General features: G+C 40.9%; 1 protein-coding gene across 1 annotated transcript in view; it reads right to left on the bottom strand.

Annotated features, from left to right (window-relative positions):
* Npsr1 (neuropeptide S receptor 1) overlaps positions 1-25,681 on the bottom strand; it is a 196,218-nt gene that overhangs the window by 156,346 nt on the left and 14,191 nt on the right. The window contains exon 2 of the mRNA XM_016009934.3: positions 5,607-5,739. Within this exon, the coding sequence (XP_015865420.1) occupies positions 5,607-5,739 (133 nt within the window). The remainder of the gene's footprint in view (positions 1-5,606; positions 5,740-25,681) is intronic.

Genomic DNA, 25,681 nt, shown 5'->3' with positions numbered 1-25,681 from the left:
AGTAATAAAGATAAAATTCTTTCTAATTATTATAGGTTATAAGATTGGGTATATGTAGCCGGAATCTTAAAAGGTTTGATGAATAAAAACAAATCCAGAGCCAGGTATTGGGGTGAATGCTGGAAGATCAGAGAAGCAGAACAAGCCACAGCCACCTCACCTTGCCAATTCCTCAGCTGATCCTGTTTCTTCAGATTGGATGTCTCTGAGTCCTCATCCAGAATGAATCTCAGCTGAACTGTTGTTCCAAAGCCTGAAAGCTTAATCAGCCAGTTCCTGGTTTCCATGCCTTATATACCTTTCTGCTTTCTGCCATCACTTCCTGGGATTAAAGGCTCACTTCCTGGGAGTAAAGGCGTGAGTCACCATGCCTGGCTGTTTCCAGTGTGGTCTTGAACTCACAGAGGTCCAGAGGGTTTTCTGCCTCTGGAATGCTAGGATTAAAGGCATGTGTGCCAACATTTTCTGGCCTCTATATCTAGTGACTGTTCTGTTCTATGACCCCAGATAAGTTTATTAGGGTGCACAATATTTTGGGGAACACAATACCACCACAGGTATAAACAGACAAGTTCAAATTATTTGAAATAAGACCACATAAAATGCTCATAACTGGAACCATGTAGCTCACAATTAAAAATAATTCAGAAGGGTTGCATTTTTGGCCATGAGAATTTTAAGCATAAATGTGAATCCATATATTTGCTGGTGTGTCTCTCAGTATAACTGGCTCAGGTTTTTGCTGGTGTGTCCCTCAGTGTAACTGGCTCTGATGTTCTTTCTTTAGATAGAAACTTATTTCCTCTGTATAAAAAGGCTGAAACCTAATGTCTTTGAAATCTAAATGGTATGATTTGGTGGGAGTAAAAAATAAGGCAAAAATAAAATACAAATAAAACAAAGAAAAAGTTAGACTTCTTTGACATATGATAATCGAAATTAGAAATAAAAAGTTTTTAAAAAGTAAAGATAAGACCCAAGGTTGAAGCAACATAGAACTGAGAAATTCTAGTGGCAGTTGACAGTTGAGAGAACATAAAGTATGCAATTTTTGGTATTTGCTTTTCAACGATCTCATTATGTTTTTTAAATGTTCACTAAAGTCTTTTAAGCACAAAAATTCATGTTTCTACAGGTAATCTCAAAGAAAACAAAAGAAGAAGTGTGTGCTTGCTTATGTGATCTGATGAAAATGAGATGTCTATGAGAATGAAAGTCAGGGCTCAGAGGAGACCTGGAGGAACCAGGGGAGACAGGCAGCCAGAGACAACAATACTAGGGGCATAGGGCTGGGGAACCTTGAAAGAGTCACAGGTATGTGGATAGGAGCATATACTCTTAAGAATGGGGTTCCTCAGCTGGGCGGTGGTGGCACATGCCTTTAATCCCAGCACTGGGAGGCAGAGCCAGGCGGTTCTCTATGAGTTGGAGGCCAGCCTGGGCTACAGAGTGAGTTCCAGGAAAGGTGAAAAGCTACACAGAGAAACCCCGTCTCAAAAAACCAAAAAAACAAAAACAAAAAACCAAAAACAAACAAACAAACAAAAAACAAAAAAACAAACAAAAAAACCAAAAAGAATGGGGTTCCTCAAGGATGCCTGCATCTGTTTATGTCCTCCATCCTTACTCATGTCTTCTCAGCTTTGCTACCAAAGCCTCAGAGATCATCACTCCTTGTTTGTGGAGTCCTTTCAATAGCTTCCATATATATCACATTTTAGGACCCTGAACCTCAATCCTAGACTTATGGAATATTCTACTTGTTCAAAATTTTTCTTCACTTGAAATACTTCTGATGTGACCCTTTAAAGGTTTTAAAATATAAAAACATTGTCTACAACACCATGATAAATTCACTCCAGGTTAATCAGATTATGAATTAAAATAGGACATACATCTTCCCTATTTGGTGATAGATGATAAAATTTCAATTATTCCTTTGTGATTTGTGGAAAAAAATTTAAATGGCAGGTCAATATTCTTTCTACCTTTAAGTTTTCATACTATAATGAAATACACAATTCTTTAGTGTGGATTACATCATTGCAAGCCCAAGAAACATAATGAAAGACAGCTCTAGCACCCTCTCTTGTGGTCTTTTGCATTTTAGCATGAGCTGGATGACACTAAGAATGAGAAGTAGGACTTCTGTTGGACAGAGAGACTTCCATCACATACCTCACCTTCTTGACTAGAGGTCCCTTTAACTTCTCATATCTTTTTAATGGTGGCATTGGTTTTCACAACTCAAGTAGTACAATTCACAGTAAGTTGTTAGAGAATAAAGTGTGTGTGTGTGTGGGGGGGGGGGGCTTTGGGTTTCATTTCTTTTCCTATTGCCATAATAAAATGCACAGATAAAAGCAATGTAGGGAAGATGCTTTCTTTAATTCACAGCTCCAGGTTTCATGGGAGGGAAGTAGAGGCAGCAGAAGCTGGAAGCAAATGGTCACTTTGCATCCATGGTCAAGAAGCAGAGAGCAACAGATGGATGGTAGTACTCAGCTCCCCTTCCCCATTTTATTCAGACCATGATCTCCTGCCCAAGGAATAGTCCCCTCACAAATAAGAGGTATCCTCACACATTAATTAACATAATAAAAGTAGTCCTCCACAGGCAACAGTAGAGGTCAGTTATGTAGTGATTTCCTTTGAACTGAAACATGCCCTTCTGGTGGGAGGAAGGAGAATTACATGACTCAAGAAGGAACAATCTTAGCATCTCTGAGAACCAAAAAATAACACTTTATAAGATCCCTCCTCAAGGAGCATTCGACAGGTACTGCGGAGAACAGCCTGTCTGACCTGGGAAGGCAGAGTCTGATGGATTGCTGAATTTGAGGCCAGCCTGGTCTAACCATCAAAACCAGAAAGTTGGTGAAGATGTATTTGAAGGGGCGGGGTTGGGGGGGGGAGCACGTTCCAGCCCTAGTAAACAGCAGAACTTGGCAACTCTGGTCACGTGGTTCTGGAGTTAAGGATACATGAAAGGGGTGATGGAATCTTCCTCTGTGACTAAGGAAAGCCACTGAAGCCAGGCATGTGTCAAGGGTGACCCTGAATGGAGGCCCAGAGAGACCATTGTGTGAAGCTGTGAAGTTGAAGCCTGGATTACCTTGGAGAACCCAAGACATTGGAGATGCCAGAGCCATGGGATACCTGCAGAGGGAAGCTGCTAACAGGGAGTGGAACCAGACCAAAGTGTGTTGCAGTCAATAAAGCTGAAAGGAGTTGGATTTCTGAAGAGTGATTTGATATCGGGCATGGAGCTGCAGAGTTTAGTTTGTCTAACTGGTTTTTGTCTTCTTGTGGTTAGGCATTTCCTCATGATGCTCCCTTCCCTATGTTTTAGAATGGTAATGTATATCCTGTGCCATTATGTGTTGGAAGTATATAATCTGTTCTTTTTATTTTTATTTTATAGGGGATTATGGTTAAGAGAGTCTCAGAATAGACTAAACATTGTTGAGACTGTGATAGACTATGGGGACTCTTGAAGTTGGACTAAATGCACTTGGCATTATATTGTTACAAGCTTATGGGGGCCAGAGAGTGGAATTTTGTAGTTTGAATGTAATTGGCCCCCATAAGCTCATAGGGAGTGGTACTATTAGGAGATGTGACTTTGTTGCAGTAGGTGAGACCTTGTTGGAAGAAGTGTATCACTGTGGATGCAGGCTTTGGGGGGCTCATATATGCCCAAGCTGTGCCCAGTGAGAGAGACCACTTCCTGTTGCCTGCAGGATGTAGGACTCTCAGCTACTTCTCCAGCACCATGTCTGCCTGCACACTGCCATGTCCATGATGATAATGGACTGAACCTCTGAAAATGTAAGCTACCCCAATTAAATGTTTTCCTTTATTAAAATTGCTGTGGTCATGGTGTCTCTTCTCAGCAATAGAAACCCTAACTAAACCAACACCCTACCTCAAGGCTCAGGGATCTTCTCAGGGGTTGGGGGAGGGTAGAAAAATGTAAGAGACACAGGTAGTGGATGACTTCAAGAAAGCAGTATTTTCTGAACATAGCAAGGCAGTTGCACATATGAACTCACAGTGATTGTAACAGCATGTGTAAGAACTGCACAAATGCAGGCTGGAAAAATAACCCCAGAATGGAAGGAGGAAAGTGAGTATAAAATCCCATCTCTAACTGTGGGGCTATTGGCATTTGATAGGTGCTGGGAAGGACAGTCTTAGTTTCCTTCAACTATGTGACCCCCTAACAGGTTGACCACACTCTAGGGCATGCCCAAACCCATACTGGAATCAGTGGGTTTAAAGAGAGATTGCGAAAGAGAAATAAAAAGAGACAGAGAAAGGAATGATAGAGTTAGAGATGGAGATGGCAGAAAAGGAGGTGATAGAGATATAGATGGAGATAGAAATGATAGAGATGGGGGTGATAGAGGTAGAGATGATAGGGATGGTTACCTATCTCTCTATATATCTATATCATATATTCTATACATATGTGTAACATATGCATATAATATATATACATGTATACATATAGTAAGGATATGGTTAGATAGACAGAACATAAAGTTGGGGGGGGCAGGGAGGTGTTGGAGTAGTTGGAGGAGGGGAGTGAATATGATTAAAATACATTGCAAGAATTTTAAAAAAATAATTGAAACATTATTAAAGAAATACAATGTACACCAATTTTCTTTAATAGAAAAAATATAGTATTTGATTTCTCATACTGTGGCTCAAAACTAAATTCCCAAGAAGTCCGAGCCACTGTTGAAGCTGAGGCAGTAAATTGCACATGTTGAGATGAGATGAGCAGCCCCTGTGGACAATTACCATCTTTCCTGTAGCACATTACAACCCTTTTTTCTTTTACATTTTCCCTATAATTTAACCCCAGTTAAACTGCTGTGGCATCCATCTTGCTAGCATACCCTTGGGCCCCATGCCAGGTTCTGCATGGACTCTTGGTGAGCCTCATTTGGCTCATCTCTCTCTGGCCTGTGGAACAGTGCTCCCTCCCTCCTCGCCCCTTCCTGTCCCTTTTGAACAGGCCCTCTACCACTGTGACCTCGGCCTGGGACCTTCCTTTAAAGTGCAGTTTCTCCCTTGGCATATTTCTCCTTTCCCCTTCCAGATGTGCTGTGTTCACACCTTTTGAACTGGACATTCCCAACACCCAGGGATATCAACTTATTTTCATGCTCCCTCCAGCAGAGGTTTTCCACATCACTTGTATTTTGAAAGCAATGTCCATAGACTTTAATCTGCACAGGACTAGAGATGTCACATTTTATCATCAAACGTAGACTATTGTGGTTGATTTTCTGGGAAGAATATATTCCTCATGCTCTTAAAAATAGGATGATAAAATCAAACGACCTGGAGGCTGTTGTGTATAGGAAGGTTGAAGCCCTACAGATCTTCTGTGGCGACACTGAAGGTAGCATTTTCATGTTGCTAACATGGGAATTTTTATGATGGAATCTTATGGATATGTAAATGTGCTAAACTTGTTAGAGGAAATGTTCCAACATGGCCTTTATATCCCTGTAGAAATGATCAGACTTGCTAATGCTTCAGGAATTTTGCATACAGCTTTCTTCTCTCCTGATGGTATAGTCACTTACCCGTGATGGCCAATTGAGTCACAAAGAAGGTCATTCGGGACTTTCTTTTCCTTCTCCAAGTGGAGAACAGCACAACAGAGTTTCCCACAATGGTGAAGACAAACAGGACCCACAGGGTTATCAGCTGTTCTGTCTGCAAGAAATAGAATAGCTTGAAACAGAGCAGGTAGAGGACCAGGTGCTTCCCAGGATGGATGGTACAGGCTGGAAAGTGTTTTTCTGGACCCTTCCTTACTCCCTTCCCCACCCCTACCCGGGGAAGCTTGACCCCTTACATGAGCAGTGGAGTAAATTGATGCAAACAAAAATTCTTCTTCTTTGGCAAGTAATTTTAACTTCATGTGAGAGGTTAGGTTATATAAAAGAACACCACAGTCACAAGTTGTGAAAAGAAGTGTTTAAAGATAATAAGATAGGTAAGTAAACTCTTCAATTTGGTGAACTATTGTGCAGCTATCAAAGGTAAAGTGATGAAGACTTGGTAGTGACATTAAAAATACTCATAGTATAATATTTAAGTGGGAAAACATGATAAAATTGTGTATTGGGTGTGACTACAACTTTGCAAAATTACACACATAGGGACAGAAATGAGGTGCACTAAAATGTTCACAGTGGTTATTTTAGGTAGTATGATTATGGGTTATCTCTCTCTTTTTCCTTTGACAAATTTCATAAGATGGTAATATTAAAGTTTTGCTGAATGATGTATAATTAATAAAAAGAAGAGCAGGGATGCCACTCACTTAAAATGCCAAGTCCCTCAGATGATGTTTTTTATGCTCTCTTCAAATGGAGCATTTTATCTGCTTGATATCCATAGCACAGAATAAACAGAGGGGCTGCCTCACCTAGACTCAAGGTGAGCTATATTGTAAGGATTGTGGGGAAAGAGCATGGGCCCAAAGGAATCCAGAGGAAGCCAGAAATCAAAACCAAATCGGCCAAAGCAATCCAGGCGAGATCATTTTAGGAGTGGGCCAGATTAGGATTGCAGCCCAAGAATGTAAGAATCTCAAGTACAGATTAAATTCTGTGTTCTGGGTAGCTAGATTCGGAAACTCTGCTGCTTGGCCAAACCTGAGTCTGAGACATTGAAGGCAAGTATTTCTATCGACGTGATTAGCATCCATTGTCAGTTGATTTTGGGTGAAGGGGATTCTCCACAATGTGAGCAGACTTGTGCAGTGAGTGGGCTTTCAATGGAATCGTGTATTAACAAACTCCTTTAAAGTTGAAAATATCACTTTATGTGTGTATTTAGTATATCTGAGACATCAATCATCATAGTAGCCTATCCAACTTTAGCTGTGTTTAGAATACTCACATTAAGTCACACTTAGACACAATTATCTAATATATAAATCTATTTTATGAGAAAGTATTAAATAGCATATGCGATCTTTTGAAAATCATAGCAAACAACTGCTTCCTTTCATGACAGTGTGGCTCACTGAGCACCATCCTCCCTGTTCCCAGCATCACAAAAGAAAATCAAACTGCACATTGCTAGCCCAGGAAAAAAATTCCATATTCAAAATTCAAAGCACCATTTATAGAGCTGGGAGTTTGGCTCAGTGTCAAGTGCTTGCTTACCCTTGACAGAGCCATGGGTATTATCCTCAGCACCACACAAACACACACAAAATCATACTGAGTGCATGTTCTTTCACACCACCATAAAGTAAAAAACTCAGGAGTTGAAGCATCAAAGACCCAAGCGCCATAAATAAATATATATGCTCACATTCATAATCCTTTCACTGATACTGTCTGTGCATGCCAAGCTCAAAACTAACACCATTTGTTGATTAACATAGAAATTAATTCTATGTGATAACTGGAACAATGCAGACCATATCCTTTTCAGTTGCCTTTCCATTTTAATCAACTCCCCATTCCAAGGCAAATATCATCAAAACGTTTTTTTACTGTCCACCAGCACACGAAATCTTAGGTTCATTATGACATTTTAAGTGTGTTGTTGTTGAGTCCCCTCCTCCCAGCTTCTGCATTTCCCTGACCCCACTTGTGACCTTCCCCAGATATCTGCTTCCCACTGTTGTGTCCATGTGTTCAATTGCTCACCTGGCAATTGGCTCCCTAAACAGCTTTTATTTCCTCTCACGAGGACTCCTTTATGTTTTTCATAGCCAATGCCCACATTCAGACCTGCACACATAATCAGATCTTATTAAAGGCCATGCTTCCCAGCAGGGAGAAGAATCTATGATATGTGTCTTTTTGTGTCTGGCTCAGCTCACTTTATATAATTCTTTCCAGATTTACCTGTTGTCCTGAAATTTTCACAGTTTTATTTTATTTTAGGTTTTAAAAGCATACTTTATGTATAGCAAGGTGATTCATATATCATGTTATTGTTTTCCATTTCATTTATTTATCTAATAACTAAAACTTTATTGTAAAGAATTTGCAAATAAAAGACATTACACGCTGAAATTAGGCAGATCCAAAGTCCACACATCTCAATGAACTTCTATCCAGTTAGAGTGGCCATTGGGAAGCAGCAAGGTTCACATGGGTTTTACATTCTCAATAGAATAATATAGTTCTTTATGGTTTGGGTTTTTTGGTTACTTCATTATTTTTTTTAAAAGAGGGATTCTTATTGAGTATATCTGGCTGGCCTGGAATTCAATATGTAGCTCTTCCTGCCTCCACCACTGGAGTGTTGGGGTTAAAGGTACGCCCCACCACTCCAAGACCTATGAGATCGTAGTTTTAAACAAAAGGAAACAGGAAACTGTTTCAGGTTACAAAGTTCCTCTCTCCAGAACAATTATTTTTAAAAATTACATTTCCTAAGTTGGTCAATACAAGAAATGTACTACATGACTAGCTATGGCTAGTTCCATTGCAGTGACTGGCCGTAGAATTAAAAAGGAAGCCCAGGTTTACAGCCACTGCATCAAAGGGATAACGCATGCTGGATTCTTTAGGAATGCCAAAATGGTTCTGGCTACTGCAATATGTGGAGAGTTAAATTCACATAGTTACCACAGCTGGTGGAAGCCATAACAGAGTTAAAACTAGAAAAAAAAGCTATGTATTTTGTTTCATGGCTCTTTCTTGATTTCCTTTCTAAACTTTTAGACTTTACTCACATATTTTTCTTTATAGCCAAATGCAGTTCCAGACAAATATAACTTTGATTATAGTGTATATCCTGCTTGTGCTTTGGAAAATAGTTTATAAGCATATACATGAAATAACAAATATGTAGTGTTATGTTGTGTGTGTGTTAGTTTGTTATTTACTACAGTCAACATATTGTACAACTTGTTTGTTTTGCTCATCAGAAGTGGCTAAATAAGTGTGATACTTTCACACAAGAGAATAAAATATTTCACTTCAAAGTGAATTGATGGGAAGTGAAAGATGCTTCAGTGGGTGAAGGCATTTACTGCCAAGCCTGGGAACCTGACTTGGATTTCTGTGACCCACATGGTGGAAGAAGAGAGCTGACTCTAACAAATTGTCCATGCTCTCTACACATGTGCTGTGACATATTTGTAAGCAAATATACACATGCAATACATAATATACATACAAAGATACACACATGCATTAATGTAACAAAATAGATGAATGGAGGATGGGGATATGACTCAGTGGGTTAAGCGCTTTTTGTGACACTATGAGGACCTGAGTTATGACTCCTAGCACACAGGTGAAAGCTAGTCACAGTTGTACATGTCTATCATCTTAACTCTGGATAGGTAGAGAGATCCCTGGAGTTCACTGGTTAGCAAACGACAGTAACATCCTAAATTTTTTTTGAGACAAAATTTCTTGCTAAACCTGTATAGTATAGGCTTACCCTACGGCTAAAGACGTTACACTCTTGAGTCACAGAGCATGGAGAAACTGAGTTGGTACTAACTTGGATGCTTCACCCCTACTGACTAGATTTCAGAAGAGGCGAAAGAAAGATTGCAAGAGCCAGAGATGCTGGGTAACTTCAAGGGGACGGTGTTTTTCTAGACACAGTTGCATATGTTCACTCATTGTGACAGTCTATACAAAATCTTTGCAAATTCAAGCTAGACAGAATTCCAGCATGCAAAGGGGATGGGGGCATGAAATCCCACCACTATTTGAGGAGCTATTGATATTTGATAGTTTGCAGGAGGCAGAAGGTCTGCTTTCTTTAAAGATACAACTTCTGTAGGTCTTCTACATGCCAGGGCAGGCTCCACTCCTAAGATGAACTGGACAAGACCAACCAGGCTCAGTGGGGCCAATAAAAAGAAATCTCAAGGTTGGGTTGGAAGGAAGGGGAGGGTAAAGGTTATGGGTGGGGTTGGGGGAGGGAAGTAAATATGTTCAAAGTACATTTTGTGAAATTCTCAATGAATTAATAAAATGTTTTAAAAATGTTATATGGAGAATGATGATGTCAACCTCTGGCATAGAACACACACACACATGCTCACACACACATGCACACACACAATCTAGTAAAAATAGAATGTTGAGAAGCTTCTAAGGCTGTGGGAGTGGAGCACACTGAGCAATGAGTTGGGTGGAGTCAGACTGTCTCACTCACTTGCTCCTATGCATGGCAGAATGTGGTCCCTTGGGTTGCCATATTAAATCCTAAGTCTCCCTGCCAGGTTACAGAGATGGAAGGAAGTTCTTAGGATATCCCACAAGTCTCCATCCTTGTCAGAAATCCAGGATAAATCTAGCACTTATACGAATCATAATGTATATCAGGCAATATTCCAGTTCTCTGTTCTAGATTTGCAGATGGAGACCAGAGTTTCTGGATATACCAGGACCTTGGGCATCATGAAAGGGAAGTAGGGCAGACACTGGCACTAGAGAGAAGAGGGAGATGGAACTGAATGGGAGAACCACAGGGCTAATCTTTGCTATTTTGGAGGCTACACATAACCTATACCTTACTTCCAATGTGCTTGTCATTTCCCACTTAGAGAATCACTTCCGTGCTAACTGTCAAGTCAGAGGCCTTGACCTTGTCCTCTGCTCACCAGAAAGGTTGTATGTCTGGATAACCTGCTACTTCAAAAGCAATCTTCCTATGAATGGCATCAAGAAAGCCCAAGGAGGTAACGTTATTAGCCTGGAAAAGATTGTTTTGGCTCTAATGGGGAAATTTAGTTTTGTTAGAGAAATGCTGCTTTGAGCTAGACAAATAGCTCCCTGCCAGGGGCTAATACATCAAGGGGTTCTTCCATGTATCATACTGACACCTCCCACTCAGCAAATGGTGTTCTGGTAGTAGGGCATGAACAATCAATTTGGTCCTAGAGAACTTATCTTTTAAACATTGTAGATCAACTTGGAGAATGAAGTAAAAGCTGTTGATTTTGCTCAGAAGGTGCATTCGTGGAGCTGACTGATACTGATACAATAGAGGGCTAGGATGGGGACCAAGTGTGTATGTCCTGAATATAGTCCTTGTGGACTGCACTGTCAGGAAGGATGGTGAGAGAGGTACCTATGGTTCAGGAAAGGGTGAAGGAGGCCTTGGGCAGGTGGTATGGTATGTAAAGTCAGTGGAGCCACAGAGTACCCTTGCTCAGCCTATGGAAGGAGCTGCAGGGGTTGATGGATTCATACAGTGCTGAGACACCAGTGTGGGCTCTTTCTGTAAGGTTTTTCTGTAGTTATCTCCCTGCTCCATATGTTCCAAACAGGTTAGGCTGTCAGGGAAGTCCATGATCCCTCATAAACAATTCTTGTCTGTTAACTATGATCATTGCTACAAGGCATTGTGTGTGTTGGAGGCCTTTGAAAAGTACTTCTCCAAGTTTGGGTTATGACTTAGTTAACTTCATAGTATGGTTTGTTTAGGATGATCCTTGTATGGATATTTACCAAATAGTTATGTAAACTGACCTTTATGTCCTCAAAGTGTCATGGTTTGAATCATAAATTATAAGCTAACCCTAGTCTGATTGGGACATTGTGTGGGCTTCAAACGATATACCCCAGCATTCATCAGCACTTAACAGTTACTCTGTCTGGAGAGACTGTAGGGTTGGGCCCTTTAATATCTGATAATGGGAGGCCCCTGGAGATCTCTCCAGTACTGCACTCATTGAACATTGCAACACATTCATTTCAACCCTAGTGTAAAAAGGAGGTGGGTCACCAAAAGCCACTTCCATTATCCCACCCAGAGACTCTAGATATACTATTTCTTTGGGATGGTCACTGTATGTGTTGTGGATACAATTGAAAAATCCAAGAAAGGACACTCTTCATTGCCTGTAGTGCTATTCTTCATAAGGTCTTGCACACTTTCACTTTTCTGGTACTTATGTGAACTTGCTCCCCCACATTTGTTGACATACCATAAAAAGATTACCAGAGGTCAAGGTGAACTGCTGTTTACCATGTCTAAAGCTGTGTAGGAGGTAAGGCTGCCTGCTTATCCCTGTGCTCACCATAACAGGGAGAGTACAACTTTGTATCAATCTGATAGGAATGAAGAGATGGGGGAAGGCTGGACTTCTCCATTCCCACAAAAAAGAAATAGATGTGTCTCTCACTCAGGTTCTGGGAAGAAAGGGTCAGGGCAGACATTTAGTCTGTAAGAGATGGCAATGCCTCCAAGATAGGGTGTCAAGAAATGAAACAGGAAGTCAAGAGTTCAGGGTTGTGCAGATGGCCTACTTGAGCTAACAATCCAAAGGCCTGGGTTAAAGTACTAACCAGCAATGAGGCTGGGCTAAGAACTGTCATTCAAGGTGTTGTGTTTGCTGTGGCAATTAGATTTGAAGAAGCTGATGAGATCATCTTGAGGGATCTCTCTTAATAATAAAAATTCCATCAATACACGCTACCAAAAAGGATGAGATATTGTCTTAGTTTCATTTTTTATCGCTGTGAAGAGACACCATGACCACAGCAACTTTTACAAAGAAAATATTTAATTAGGCTGACTCACTTGCAGTTTCAGAGGTTCAGTTCATTATCATCATGCTGAGGAGCATGGTTATGTGCACGCAAATATGGTGCTGGAGTAGTAACTGAGAGTCCTACATCTTGCAGGCAACAGGAAGGAGACACTGAGCAAAGCTTAAACAAAAGACCTCAAATCCCACCTCCACAGTGACATACTTCCTCCAACAAGGCCATACCCACTACAGCAAAGCCACACTTCCTGATAGTGCCACTGCCTCTGAGATTATGGGAGCCAATACATTCAAATTAACACAGATATGCCAACACAAAGAAGACAGTAAAAATCACACATGTCCAACTGAGGTATCAGAATGAATGTTTTAGCAGCCACATAACTGTGGCGTTTTTCTTACAGCACAGTATGTTGAACGAGAGACTTCCTGGCACTTGACATATATCTTCTTATTTGATCTTCCTGGCACCCAAATAAGGGTGCCTTGTTATCAGGTTTATGGATGAAACCATTGCAAAGCAAACCTATTTCAAATGAAATCTGACCTAAGTTACTTTCCTTGCTCTGCCATTTGGACTGTAATAGCAGAACACACTTCCTCTGATCTATTTAGTAGCTACCTGCCTTCTAGTATTAAGACACATTGAAAGTTATTAAAGTGACACTCTATTGGGCTTAATGGAATTTTAGCTGTTTTTTTTTAATTGTAGACCTACCTACAAAAGATCTGCAAAACACCTACTATATGCATACATGCATCTAATTCCAATAACACCATCCCTAGATGGGAGAGAGTGAATCAAAGTAGTAGTAGATATCCAGCGATATTGCAGAATTGATAATTAACCCGGGAATCCATTCTTCCCATTGCTGAAGGATGGAAATGAGTATTTTCAGTGTCCCCACAAAGACGGGAACTACCTTTTATCAATGTGTTCCAGTACTGTGTGTGACAAATGCTTAGAGTTTTTGGCCTGCCTGTCTGCATTCTCCTTCCTTCCAGCACTGGGGTTTCACGTGGGTGCTGGAGATCCCAACTCACGTCCTCATGCTTGTGAAGCAAGCACTTTACCAACCATGCCATGTCTCCAGCAAACCTTGTATATTCTCTATACTTCATGTTTTTGCCTGCTTTGATTGCTGTAGCAAAGTACCTGATCCTGGGTAATGCATAAAGCGATTCATTTACCCAAAGCTTTGGTGATTCAGGAGCATGATATATGATCTGCATCTGCTTGACTCTGGTGAGGACTCCTGGCTACATTACAAGTTGGCAGACACCATTGTTATGGGAACATTGATAAGAGGAGAGATTGTATGGTAAGAAAATAAGCAAGCATGATTTATGAGCCAGGCCATGGGACCTATTCTCTCCAACAATTTTTTCCAGTTAACACTATAATTAAGCTATTGTAGCTTAACTGCCTGCCACAAGGTCCTACTTCATTAAGGCTCAGCCACTACAACATCACCACTCTGGAGACCAAGTTTACATATTAACGTTTGGGGGACACATTCAACACATGTCTCAATTATAGACTCTTGCCTATTTGGTTTATAATAAAGGTCATAAATGTTGTTGAATGATTATAGGGTTTTATTGTAGCATAGTATTGCTCAAGGTTCTCTCTTCTTCTTCTTCTTCTTCTTCTTCTTCTTCTTCTTCTTCTTCTTCTTCTTCTTTTCTTCTGCTTCTTCTTCTTCTTCTTCTTCTTCTTCTTCTTCTTCTTCTTCTTCTTCTTCTTTTCTCTCTCTCTCTCTCTCTCTCTCTCTCTCTCTCTCTCTCTCTCTCTCTCTCTCTCTCTGTGCGTGCATGCACTTGTGTGTATGTGTGGAAGCCCAAGGTTGATGTTGTATGTATTCTTTGATTATTCTCCTTTTATTTCTTCAAACTGAGGCAGTGTCCCACTGAACTTAAAGCTCTCAGCTTATCCTATGTCTCCACCTCTAAACTGCTGGGATTACAGGTGGCTGCTAAATCTTTCCTGGTTTTTACATGATTTCTGAAGCTTACAAGCAAGGGCTTTAGCCAGAGTCACCTCCCCAGGCATCCAGCTATCTGTTCCATGCACTTCAGTAGACACATGGCTTGCAGCTGTTAGAGACAGTGCTGTCCTGGGTACCTCGTCCTCCTGTTTATGGGTATGGAGATGGTGGGGCAGAGGAACCACATCAACCCTTGACTAGATGATGCCAAAGTATGACTTTAGTCTTCTGAAACACTTTATCACTTGCTGTATTTAATATTTTCTTTCCGAAGTGGTATCTTTTATTTAACATTTTTCCCACTTGACAAAGGTGATTTATATGACAGTGACCCACTTTATATATTTCTTTGAAGTTACCCAACTTGCAAATTATTTACTTTTCATTCCTTCCCAAGCCCCTGAGTTTTGCTGAAATAATTTATGAACAACACTCCTCAGATTCTTAATAAATTTTAACATACCTTCTGAGCAATCACTTTTGGCAGGTGTATTAAAGTGTCATAAACCAAGAATTATTTAGCTATTAATTATGCTTTTTCAAGACCATGCCTCTGTTTTGCTTAATTTTTGGCTACAGCCTTGTCAGCTTTACTTAGGAAGTTTAAGGCAGGATCTGAGCCCTCTGTGGTGGAGGGAATTCGCCTGTACCTGCACAGCCGCTGAACCTGGGCCAGGGAGCAGCAATGTGTTCTGTTTATACCCTGCAGAGGTGTATTACAAACACCAATGTGCAGAACAGCCTTGCTTCCCATGTTTTCTTTGTCTTTGCAGCTGCTCATTTTTATAGCTAGATATTTGGTGTTTTATTCTTTCCTTTAATGTTTCTGAGACTTAGACACCAAGTTATTGGATTTGGTCTTCTTTCACTGTGAATCTTCTTGACATTTTTTTAATATTAAAAGATACAACTTTAAGAGTCAGGTAAATCTACTTCTGTTATGGTTTCCTGCCATTTTTCCTCTGACCTCTGCCATGACTAGGTGATTGTGTGGACCTCCTATATCTTCTGCATCTCTTTTCTGCCTGTATCCATCATATTTAGCTTTCCCTCCTTTGCTGTGACTTTTATAAGAATTTATTAAATCCTCTTCTGTCTTACCTATCGAGTTATCTTTTCACTCTAGATTTTTGAAGTAATGGTATTTTCATGTTAAAACAATATTTTTCTGAACCCATCCATGCCCTCTTTTTAATGCAGTGTCCATTCAAGTCTGCTGAGAATATAGATGAGTTTCCAAGACTTTCCCATTTCTTTCAGGAAATCAGTTTTATAGAGTGAAGCATTTTGATACTTTGAGCAATTTTCTTTCATGAAAATTATTTGATTCTGTACATACCCAGCATTTTTTTCTCAAACTGTATGGAGAACTAGAGGAGTGATTTTTTTTCTACTCCTGCCTTGAAGGTCTTTGATCTCTACTGATCTGTCTCTTCCAATCTCAGGTGAATAAGAAAGGGAAAGTTACATTGCTTATGATGTTTCCTCTCCATCAGGGAAGGTTTGAACTTCATCTTTCTCATCCTCTTCTAGTTCTGTGGGATATTCTGTGTGTCAAATGTGTTACTTTGATTGGTTAATAAATAAAACACTGATTGGCCAGTAGCCAGGCAGGAGGAAGTATAGGCAGGAAAAGGAGGAGAAGAATTCTGGGAAGTGGAAGGCTGAGACAGAGACTAGAGACTGCCAGCCACCACCATGACAATCAGCATGTGAAGATGCTTGTAAGCCATGAGCCATGTGGCAAGGTATAGATTTATAGAAATGGGTTAATTTAAGAGATAAGAACAGTTAGCAAGAAGCCTGCCACAGCCATACAGTTTGCAAGCAATAAAAGTCTCTGGGTTTACTTGGTTGGGTCTGAGCGGCTGTGGGACTGGCGGGTGACAGAGATTTGTCCTGACTGGAGCCAGGCAGGAAAACTCTAGCTACATCTCCTGTTTTTTTTTTTTTTTGTTTTGTTTTGTTTTGTTTTTTTATTTGTTTGGAGTGCATTTACGGCCTTGATCTTGCCAATAAGCATTCTAGTGGTGAGCACATTCACAGTCCTCATTTTTCCTCTTAATTTTGAGATAGAGAATCACTGAGTTGCTCAAACTGGACTCAGATTGGTCTTGAACTTGCCAACCTCCTTCCTAGTTTCCCAAATAGCTGAGATTAGAAGCCAGTGTCCTCTAACCTGGCTTCCTACTTTCTCTTTTTGATACAGAAAGTTTTTCAATTATATTTACACTCTAATGGTCTTTCACAGTCAAGTCAAAAGAGGAGGACACCTGAACAAGAGAACTCAGGTTCTCAGTACTGAAACTCAATGTTATCTTTCCATATTAAATCTCTTTCACGTTCTTTTTCCCTCACATAAAGCCTTCGGTGAGGGCACTCAGAGCTCGGCTCCAGAAAAGTTGACAGTGACAGGTATAAATGGTCCACTGTTTGCATGGTAGGTGAGCAAGTACAATGGTGACACCAAAAGACACATTTTCAGCAGTTCATTTTCTGTCTACTGGGACTGTAGTGGGGGTCAGCTTGTTGTATAAGCTAGCAGCACTTTGCAGACTTGTGAATCTTAGCTCCGAATAGGCTTGGGGCTCAGATCTGCTCCACTGGGTGCACTCAGTGACTAAAGGTATAATCATTGACTTGTTTGCCATGTCAGTGATAAGCAAGCTGGTCTTCAGAAGTGCTGGGAAGTCAGTGTAACCTTGGGCTGAACTTGCTTTAGAGCTGGAGATTGGATTTGCAGGTGTAAACAGTTCTGCCAATAGATCAAGGTTTCTTTTCCTCTGGGTTCGATGGGCAGATACTGAACAAATAGTCTGCACAGGTCCTCCCCATCTGAGGATTTAGATGTTGCCTTCAGGAAACTTCCAGGTAGAGGAATTCCAGTACTATTGATTTCTGGGCTTGCCCTAAGAGTTTATTTTATTTATTTACTTATTTATGAGTTCATACAACATTTCTTAATTGCCCATTGTATACCAGATTAAGTAACCTGAAGTAATGATGCTTCCAGGGATAATAAAGCACGAGACAGTCGTATCCAATCATGTTTAATCCTGCCTCATCTAATACAACTATGAACACACTTAGCTGCTGGCAAATTTTTCATGGTATTTACACACACACACACACACACACACACACACACACACACACACACACGGGTAACATGAGGATTTGGAGAGTTATGGTATCAGGACTTGAGGAAACGCGGTCACAGGAGTAGCACCTCCCACACAGGTAAGTCAAATGGTAGAGCCTGACTGAATCCAAAGGCTTTGGTCCATGCACAAGTGAGGCATATTGTAGGCAAGAACCTCTCTGACTTTGGTTTTCTTATTACCAGAATAATGATAAAAATAAAATCTGTCTGAGACTAACTTGGTGGTTGACTAAGGTTATGATGGTGGAAAGGTTTAGTTTAGTGCTGGATTCAGTGTCATAAGATGGGTCACTACCTTTGCACACGCTGCTCAAATTCTTCCTGTTACCTGTATCCATCTGTTGTCCTGTCATCTAAGTTTAGCAGTATCTCTGCCTGTGATCCTACCTCCACCCCATCCTGATGGCACCCAATACCATTCATTCTTGACCTTCACAGAATATAGTCGAGGACTAAATGCCCCCTAGTGATCATATGAAGCAAATTTCCAGTCAGATGCATAACAACTGGGTTGAAAACAATACTTGAATTTGTATTTTCTTTTAAAATATATTTTTTGCATTGACTTATATATTACCTATGTGTGTGTGTGTGTGTGCGCACACACACACACACACACACACACACACACACACACACACACACACACTATCTCATTTCATGATGTACATGCAGAGGGAAGAGAACAACCAAGGAAGTCAGTTCTCTTCTACCATATGAGTTCCTCAATGGAACAAGGTACTGTTTCATACAGAGGCACGTCTATGGCCTGAATGTAGAATTTTTGATGCCTAAAGCCAGAGTGCTCTCAGTGTTGTGACTGCTGACTTACAACCAATTGGCCTTGAAACTCAACACAATTGGCTGATGTGGCAATGTCAGCAACTTGTGTGGGATTCTCAGGGTACTGCAGCTCAGTTTTGAAAAGGTGAATCACAAGGTCCCATGATGGATGTCATGTCGGTCAGAGCTGACACAGGACTGACACATGGTGTATGTGTGGGTGGTCGGGCATAGGATAGCTTCAATAGGATGCTCATAAATGTGATGCTGAGTCTGAATCTCTTTGATGAGGTTGGCATCTGTATGGCTGTGCCGACTAGTTTGAGGTCAATCTGACAGAAGCTAGAGTAATTGGTAAAAGGGAGCCTTAGTTGAGAGATTTTCCCACCAGATTGACTAGAAGACAGTTTCTTGATTGATGTTTAATGTGTGAGGGCCCAGCTCATCATGGTCTGTGCTTCTTTCTGGGCTGATAAGCCTAAGTCCTTGTGATCCTAGGCAGGCTGAGCAAACCACGGGAAGCAAGCAGCACTCCTCCATGGCCTACCCATCAGTTCTTGTCTCCAGATTTCTGCCCTTTTGGAGTTCCTGCCCTGGTTTCCCTCACGAATGGACTGTTATCTGGAAGTGTAAGGTAAATCATCAATTCTTTCCTTCCAAAGCTGCTTTTTCGGTCATGGTCTTTTATCATAGCAATAAAAACCCAAGACAATGGCCCACAGAAAATGTTAATAAACGTGTTAAATAAATAAATAGTAGATGACAAATGCAGAGAGGTTCATTTGCAATGGAAAGTATCTCAGGAAAGCTAAAACATTTAGTCACTCTACTTGACTGTATGTGTCAGGATTGTCTGAACTGGAAGCCATAATTTATCCAGATGTAATTGGAATCCTCTTTTCCACAGAAGGCCTGGAAAGTGGAAAACAAAAGCTTAAAGTGTATTTATTTACCAGTTGGAAGGTGAACATCTTCTCTGGCTTGTCATATACGGTACATAGAAATGTGTTCTCTGTCATCAGATGCCAGGCTCTGAACATCCCTGGGGAAGCCTTCCATGTTGGTGACTTACCCATCAGAACTTGGTCAGTGGTGTCTACCTGCTAAGTCTTGCAAATAAGGAAAAGCAGCCAAGACAAGTGGGTCTCTTGGTTTATAAATGCTGCAGCCAGGATTCTCATTGTGGCTTTACTCATGGAAACACTCATGCCATGCATGCCCATTTAGTGGATTTCTGTCACATCTTGGGTAGAGATTGACATAAAGCGATGACAGACATTGCCTCATTGCCTTACTTTACACCTTCACATTGAAAACCATCTTCAACTTCATTCTGATTCAAACCTTGACTCTGGAGCTGGGTTAGAGTAAGACTTAGGTCAATGCTGATTACATAGTTTGGATGCTGGAGCAATGTGTGGCTTCCGTATGACAGTAATCACAAATGTGACAGAAAGATTCAGCTACATCATCTGCTCTGAGTGAGGGTTAGAGAACTGTCGCACCCTCACATTTTCATGGTTTCTCTTCTGGATGCGGTTATTTGTGTGATGTTGAAGACTGGTATTTCAAAAACAGGAAGGAGTAAAAGATCTGTTACCTTCCAAGTCAGGAAATGAAATTGCAGAGAAAAGTTCAATGATAAATTCATAAAACCTCAGTTCTCAGCATGCAGCAAGGATTTTGCTGTTACTGAGACCTGTCTGGCTTTTACTGTTCATATCACCAAGTACTGAACCCCGAGTAAAACCCTCTTGGATTGTTTATATTGACTGAAATACCAAAAGCAGAAATATGAATTCTTAATTCCATTGGAACAGAAACGACCATATATCCAAATGGACATTTCAGTGAGAGAGACAAAGACAGACTGCAAGTCTTTGATCCCTAAAGATGCTTAATTAGACCTGGATAGTCAGCCATTCTGCTAAGCTTTGGGGACTTCTGGGCAGTTACTGAACAGTTAGGAATCTTGCACTCAGAACTTTGCCTCATCCTCTCTCATCCCATACTGCTTTAGAAGCTCTGCCAAGTGGTCAGTAGCCCTCTGGCTGACATGGAGGCCCAGTGGTAAGAATGCCCTTCTCAGAGGGCCACCTTCATTCTTCTGTAAAGCCATCTTCTGATGATGCAGTTTTGAAAAGCCTGTCTTATTGTTTGTTTGTTTTGAATAACTGACTTCCCTCCCACAACCCAGTTGGGATACCTTTGCATTACAATTGGAACATTGTCACTCCAGCTAGTCTTCTATATTCACCTTTCCCAGCTCTTTCACCTAGAACGAGAGGAGGGTTTCTACATTGCGTTATCTGTCATCTCCATACTCATACATTGTGAGAAAAAAATACTATAAAGCGATGCATACATAAATGGGCACTTAATTCAACTACTATTCTATTGAAGGCTTTTCATAATTCTTTCACAGACATCCAGAACAGAAATGGAAACAGCACCTCTGAAATATCTGGGCCTGTCTGGGGACTGGCAAAACAAACTGGCCGACCTTCTGCATAAAGAATGGAGGGCTGGGCCTCCGCAGTGTAGCAGAGCTGTGGGTCAGGCTATCTAGAGTAGTTGTGGACTAAGAGTCATTCCATGAACTTTTGAGGATTGAACCAGGGGAGGTAGTCACCTTGAGGGGAGACTTGGCTGATACAGGGTTTTATAGAAATGATGCTTAGAACAAAAAGGGAAAGCTGTCTCAGAAGTGGTGTAGCTGCAGGCATGATTCAGTTGGCTTACAGCTTTGGGGATGGGTATAGGGGAGTCTAAACCAGAGTCTGCAGTCAAATGGTGGGGGCAGAGATTACAAACTAATGTTTTCAGGGAAATGCCTATGAACAAACTGTTACAGGATCCCCAATAAGGGACTTGTGGTGAGATAGCCATGGTTGGTCAGAACCTACATTCTAAAAATATAAACTCACGAGGTGAGCCAAATTTGAAACCCTGGAATATAGCCAAGCAAAGAATTCACAGACGGAGTGAGCAAAGTGCACTTTGGGAGGAGCAACCCTGGCTGTCCAGACACACGAGGAGGGCACTGAGCAGAGGAAGACTGATAACCAGGACCAGAACTGAACCCTGAGAGCCAAGTCTCAGAATGGGATGTCTGCACTAGGTCCTGTCCTACGTTATGAGAATTGCTTCTCAGACTGTCCATCTGCTGGATCTTCTTCAGTGACAACACCATCTTCACAGGTGGCAGAATTAAACATGTGCTTCTTCCCATGGGGACCAGGCAGGAAAGCTATTCAACCTACTCCAGATAATCATTTACAATGTGTTTCTTAGTTTAGTCTATAGGACATGTTCACTGACTGGAGGTACATTTCCGGTCTGTGCAGGAACGATTAGTCACTTGGTCTGGAGTGTGTAATCAGCAGTGCTGGGAGCCACAGGCCAGGCTTTAGTGGCTGTGTTAATTTCTCATTCCCTTATTGTTCTCATGTCAGTAAGGACTTGGAGCATGGAGCTATGCTCCATGAGATTCATATGCTATGAGATTCAGTTTCTGGTTGCCAGGAAACACTAGATTCACCAGCAACAGAAGTACCAACGTTCCATATGCACCTCAACAGAGGCCCCTGTGCCTCTTTCTTGGCCCACAAGAGGATGTCCTTATTAGCCACAAATGAGGTGGATTGGAAGCTTTGAAACAATTAAATTCTGAGCTTCCATTTGAATTCCCACAATGCATCAAGCCACAGCTGTTAGAAATCATCTGAAAAACTATTGTGCCTTGAGTCTATGGAGTAATTAATATTTGCTGAATAAACAAACGAAGTGTCTGCTCTGTACCAAGAACTGGGATTAACATTTAAATTGCTATTTAAGCTCTAGACTCTTGAGATAATAAAAAACTAACATTTGGATAAATCAGATCCAAATCTCTACAATCTAGTAGAAGTCAAATGACTCTGTCCTTCACAGCTCACATGGAATTGGTTTCAGCCTTTTGCCTGCCACATTCCACCTGTACTCAAATCTATTCTAAAACCGTGTAATCTTAGCACATATCCCTTGCCCATCCTCCCATGTGCCTTAACTCATCCCTGGATTACTTATGAAGGTCAATGCAAATTCTGTATGTGACTGTTACACTATATTTCTTGAAGAAAAATGACAAGAAAACAAGCCTGTATGAATTCAGAACAGACATTTTTGTTATTAATTTTTGGTGTTTGAATGTGGATGCAGAATCCACAGATAAGGAGGGACAACTGTAATTGCTGTAAAACAAGTTAAAAAGATAGCATTCTTCCTGATGAAGCATGTAATTGATAAAACTAGGGCAGTAGGAACTTGTCTTCTGGTCTGGAAGGTGGTACCTGAGGGATTCTCATGGACAGGCCATCTCACCTCAGACTCTGATATTTCTAGCTCATTCAGAAGGCTCAAAATCAAACAGCTAAAACAAACCAACCATATTATCAGAGACTGATGACAAGCGAGAGGCCAGAGGCAGATGCAGGGGCCAGAATGTGAGGCTGAGAGTCCTGGCAGATGAGAAGAGGCACAGGGCATAGGCAAGGCTATGTAGGGGAATGCAGGGATACCATCCCAAATCACAAAGCCTGGAAGCTCCATTCTTCACACAGCTGGGTTGCATGACTGTTCATCAACTTATGATGGGCTAATGAGTTAGTCTTCAGCATATTCACACAGCTTTCTATTTTCTCTCACTTCCCTAGCTGAACTCCTGGGTCCCTTATGCACAGTCTGAGTCTTGCACAGTTTCCTTGCCTAGACACATTTTATTCACCCTCCAGTTGGATGTATTGCATCATTCTGAGATCTACAGATTCAGCTGCCAGGCTCCACCTGCCACTCTCATCCAAGTCTTGGATTTTGATGGAACCTTGGTTACTCCAGCAGAAGCCAGTGCTCTGGACCAGGTTATTTCTGTAGCCTGATGCCCAACACTATCTAATCCATCTCCCTTTTCTTCACTACTAGACATGGAAGTCCAGCACAATGAGTGGCTTATCTGTGAACAATGATGATGGAAGACAGCAGAATATTGGAGAGCCAGCGTTTTTGAGAAAGTAGCTATTGAAAGGACTAGGTACTTCACAGCCTTGGTAGCCTGATGACTACCAAGAACTCAACTTGGAACAGGAATATGAAAAATTAAAAAGGTATTAATATAAGAAGTTGGGGAAAGAAGCAAAGTGGGAAAACTAGTGTAGCTCATTGAAATATTCCTGCTCAATTCCTGCACACCAGAAACTACACAGCACAGCAGTCATACAACTTAGCTGCATGAAGAATGGAGCAGCGTCCAGTCTTTGTGATTCTGGATGGTATCCCTGCATCCTTCCACATATCTTTGCCCCTGCCATAATGATGGCTTAATAATTTTAAGATAGTGTCCATCTCCTACCACACAGTGTTTGTAAGGAGTTGCTGAGAACACCCCAAACCTGTCTCTGTGTGGTCATGGGGGCTGTTATCTGACCACCCCGTGTGATGGCTAATCTCCTAGTCTGGCTTATCAATTTAACTGCATCTGGAATCAACTAAAAGACAAGCTGCCCGGCACTCCTGTGAGGAATTTTCTTGATCAGACTATTTGAAGCAAGAAGACCACTCTAAATTCGGATGGCACCTTCTGGTGGCAGCCCAGATCAAAGGACATGCACAGAAGAAACTTGGTATTTTGCCTGCTTGCCATTGCTCTCACTGCCAAGTTCATTTATCCTGTTGCTGCTCGTGATATTAAGCCTAAATCCAGCAACTCTCTAGGAATTCTCCAGGCCTCCAGACCAGAATGGAAGTACAGGAACATCAGCCTTTTGGACTAAAATAACTACTAGATCCTTGGCCTCTCCAGTATGAGGCAACCATGTTAGATTACTGGACTACTTATAACCAAAGCCAATCTAATAAATCATACATATACTTACTTGTGTGTGTCTGTCTCAATGTGTGTGTGTGTGTGTGTTTCTCTCAGTTCTTTTCCTATAGAGAACCCTGACTAACATCCAAGTTGACAGACTTTGTTATCACAAAGGTACCTGTATTCAGAGGACTTTTCAAACCTTCCTTGAGTTAAGAGGGTGCTGGGAATATTAGCTGTTAACTACATATTAATTTTCCTTACTCTTGTCAGCTTGGTTTTCTCTATATTTATTACTGAATTTTTATATTTTTATTACTTAGGCTACTAGTAACATTTTCCTATATTCTTTTAACTTTGCATTTAATGTGTTTGTTCATGTTTCTATTAGAAACCATATTCTTCCCCAAGAACTTTATTTATTAAAGACCGTCAGCATGTTATACTTGTCATAGAACTATCATATATACTGTGAATCATAAGATTCCACATGTATTTTTAATGTTTATTTTCTGTCTTTTATTTCCTTCAAAAATTTTTATAGGTTTGGACAGTCTTTGTTTATGCCTAATATTTATTCTATCAACTTTGTAAAAATTCAGCTCCATCATTTTACTTTTTCTTAGAAATTCCTTGGGTGTAAGATTCATCGCGTGCCTGCCCACCTCATTTTATTTTTATTGACCAAATATTCCTTCCTTTCTCTATTTTGGCAATATTGTATTTTTAAGTTCACATATGCCCCAATGTTTCCTTTTCAGGACAAACCATTTTTCACTATTGATCACAGGCTTCTTGCACTGACTCTGTACTGATGAGTGTGGATTGATGTTCCTTGGTCACTGGTAGGGGAGTTCCTGTCTCCTTTTGTAGGTCTCTGAGCTGACAAAGTTGAGTTCCTGCCTTCTCCTCAGGGGTTCCTTGTCCCACAGGTCCCTCTGTTGTGTGTGGTCCACCAACCTTAGAGAACACTGAACCTCTTGAGCCAGGGGGAAAAGCTTTGAAGGAGCTTGAGGGCAGGATGCTTCCTAGAATAATATCATGTCTATTTCTTTTAATAACATTTGAATTCTTTTGGTACTATAAACCAGTTTCTCTCTCCCTCCAATCTTCTCTCCTTCAGCTTTCCTTGTTTCCCTTCTTTTCCTTCTGCTCTCCTGATCTAGGGTTCTAGAAATCTGTGTTGGGTGGAACATCCATTACAATAACCAGAGGTCTTATCACTATGTTACATCATGGGGCTGACATAAAAAAAGAGATACAAGAATATGATAGTGTGGGCTTGCAGGTTAACTCAGCCTAATCTAACTTAAACACAATCAATGAAGAAACAAATCAAATGATCAATGGAAGCAACAAAATGCTTGGCAGAATTAGCATTCTAGAAA

Source organism: Peromyscus maniculatus, chromosome 7 (assembly GCF_049852395.1).
Source record: "Peromyscus maniculatus bairdii isolate BWxNUB_F1_BW_parent chromosome 7, HU_Pman_BW_mat_3.1, whole genome shotgun sequence".
Taxonomy (NCBI): Eukaryota; Metazoa; Chordata; class Mammalia; order Rodentia; family Cricetidae; genus Peromyscus; species Peromyscus maniculatus.
The sequence above is the reverse complement of the archived record's forward strand: the minus strand, read 5'-3'. Positions and strand labels throughout refer to the sequence as shown.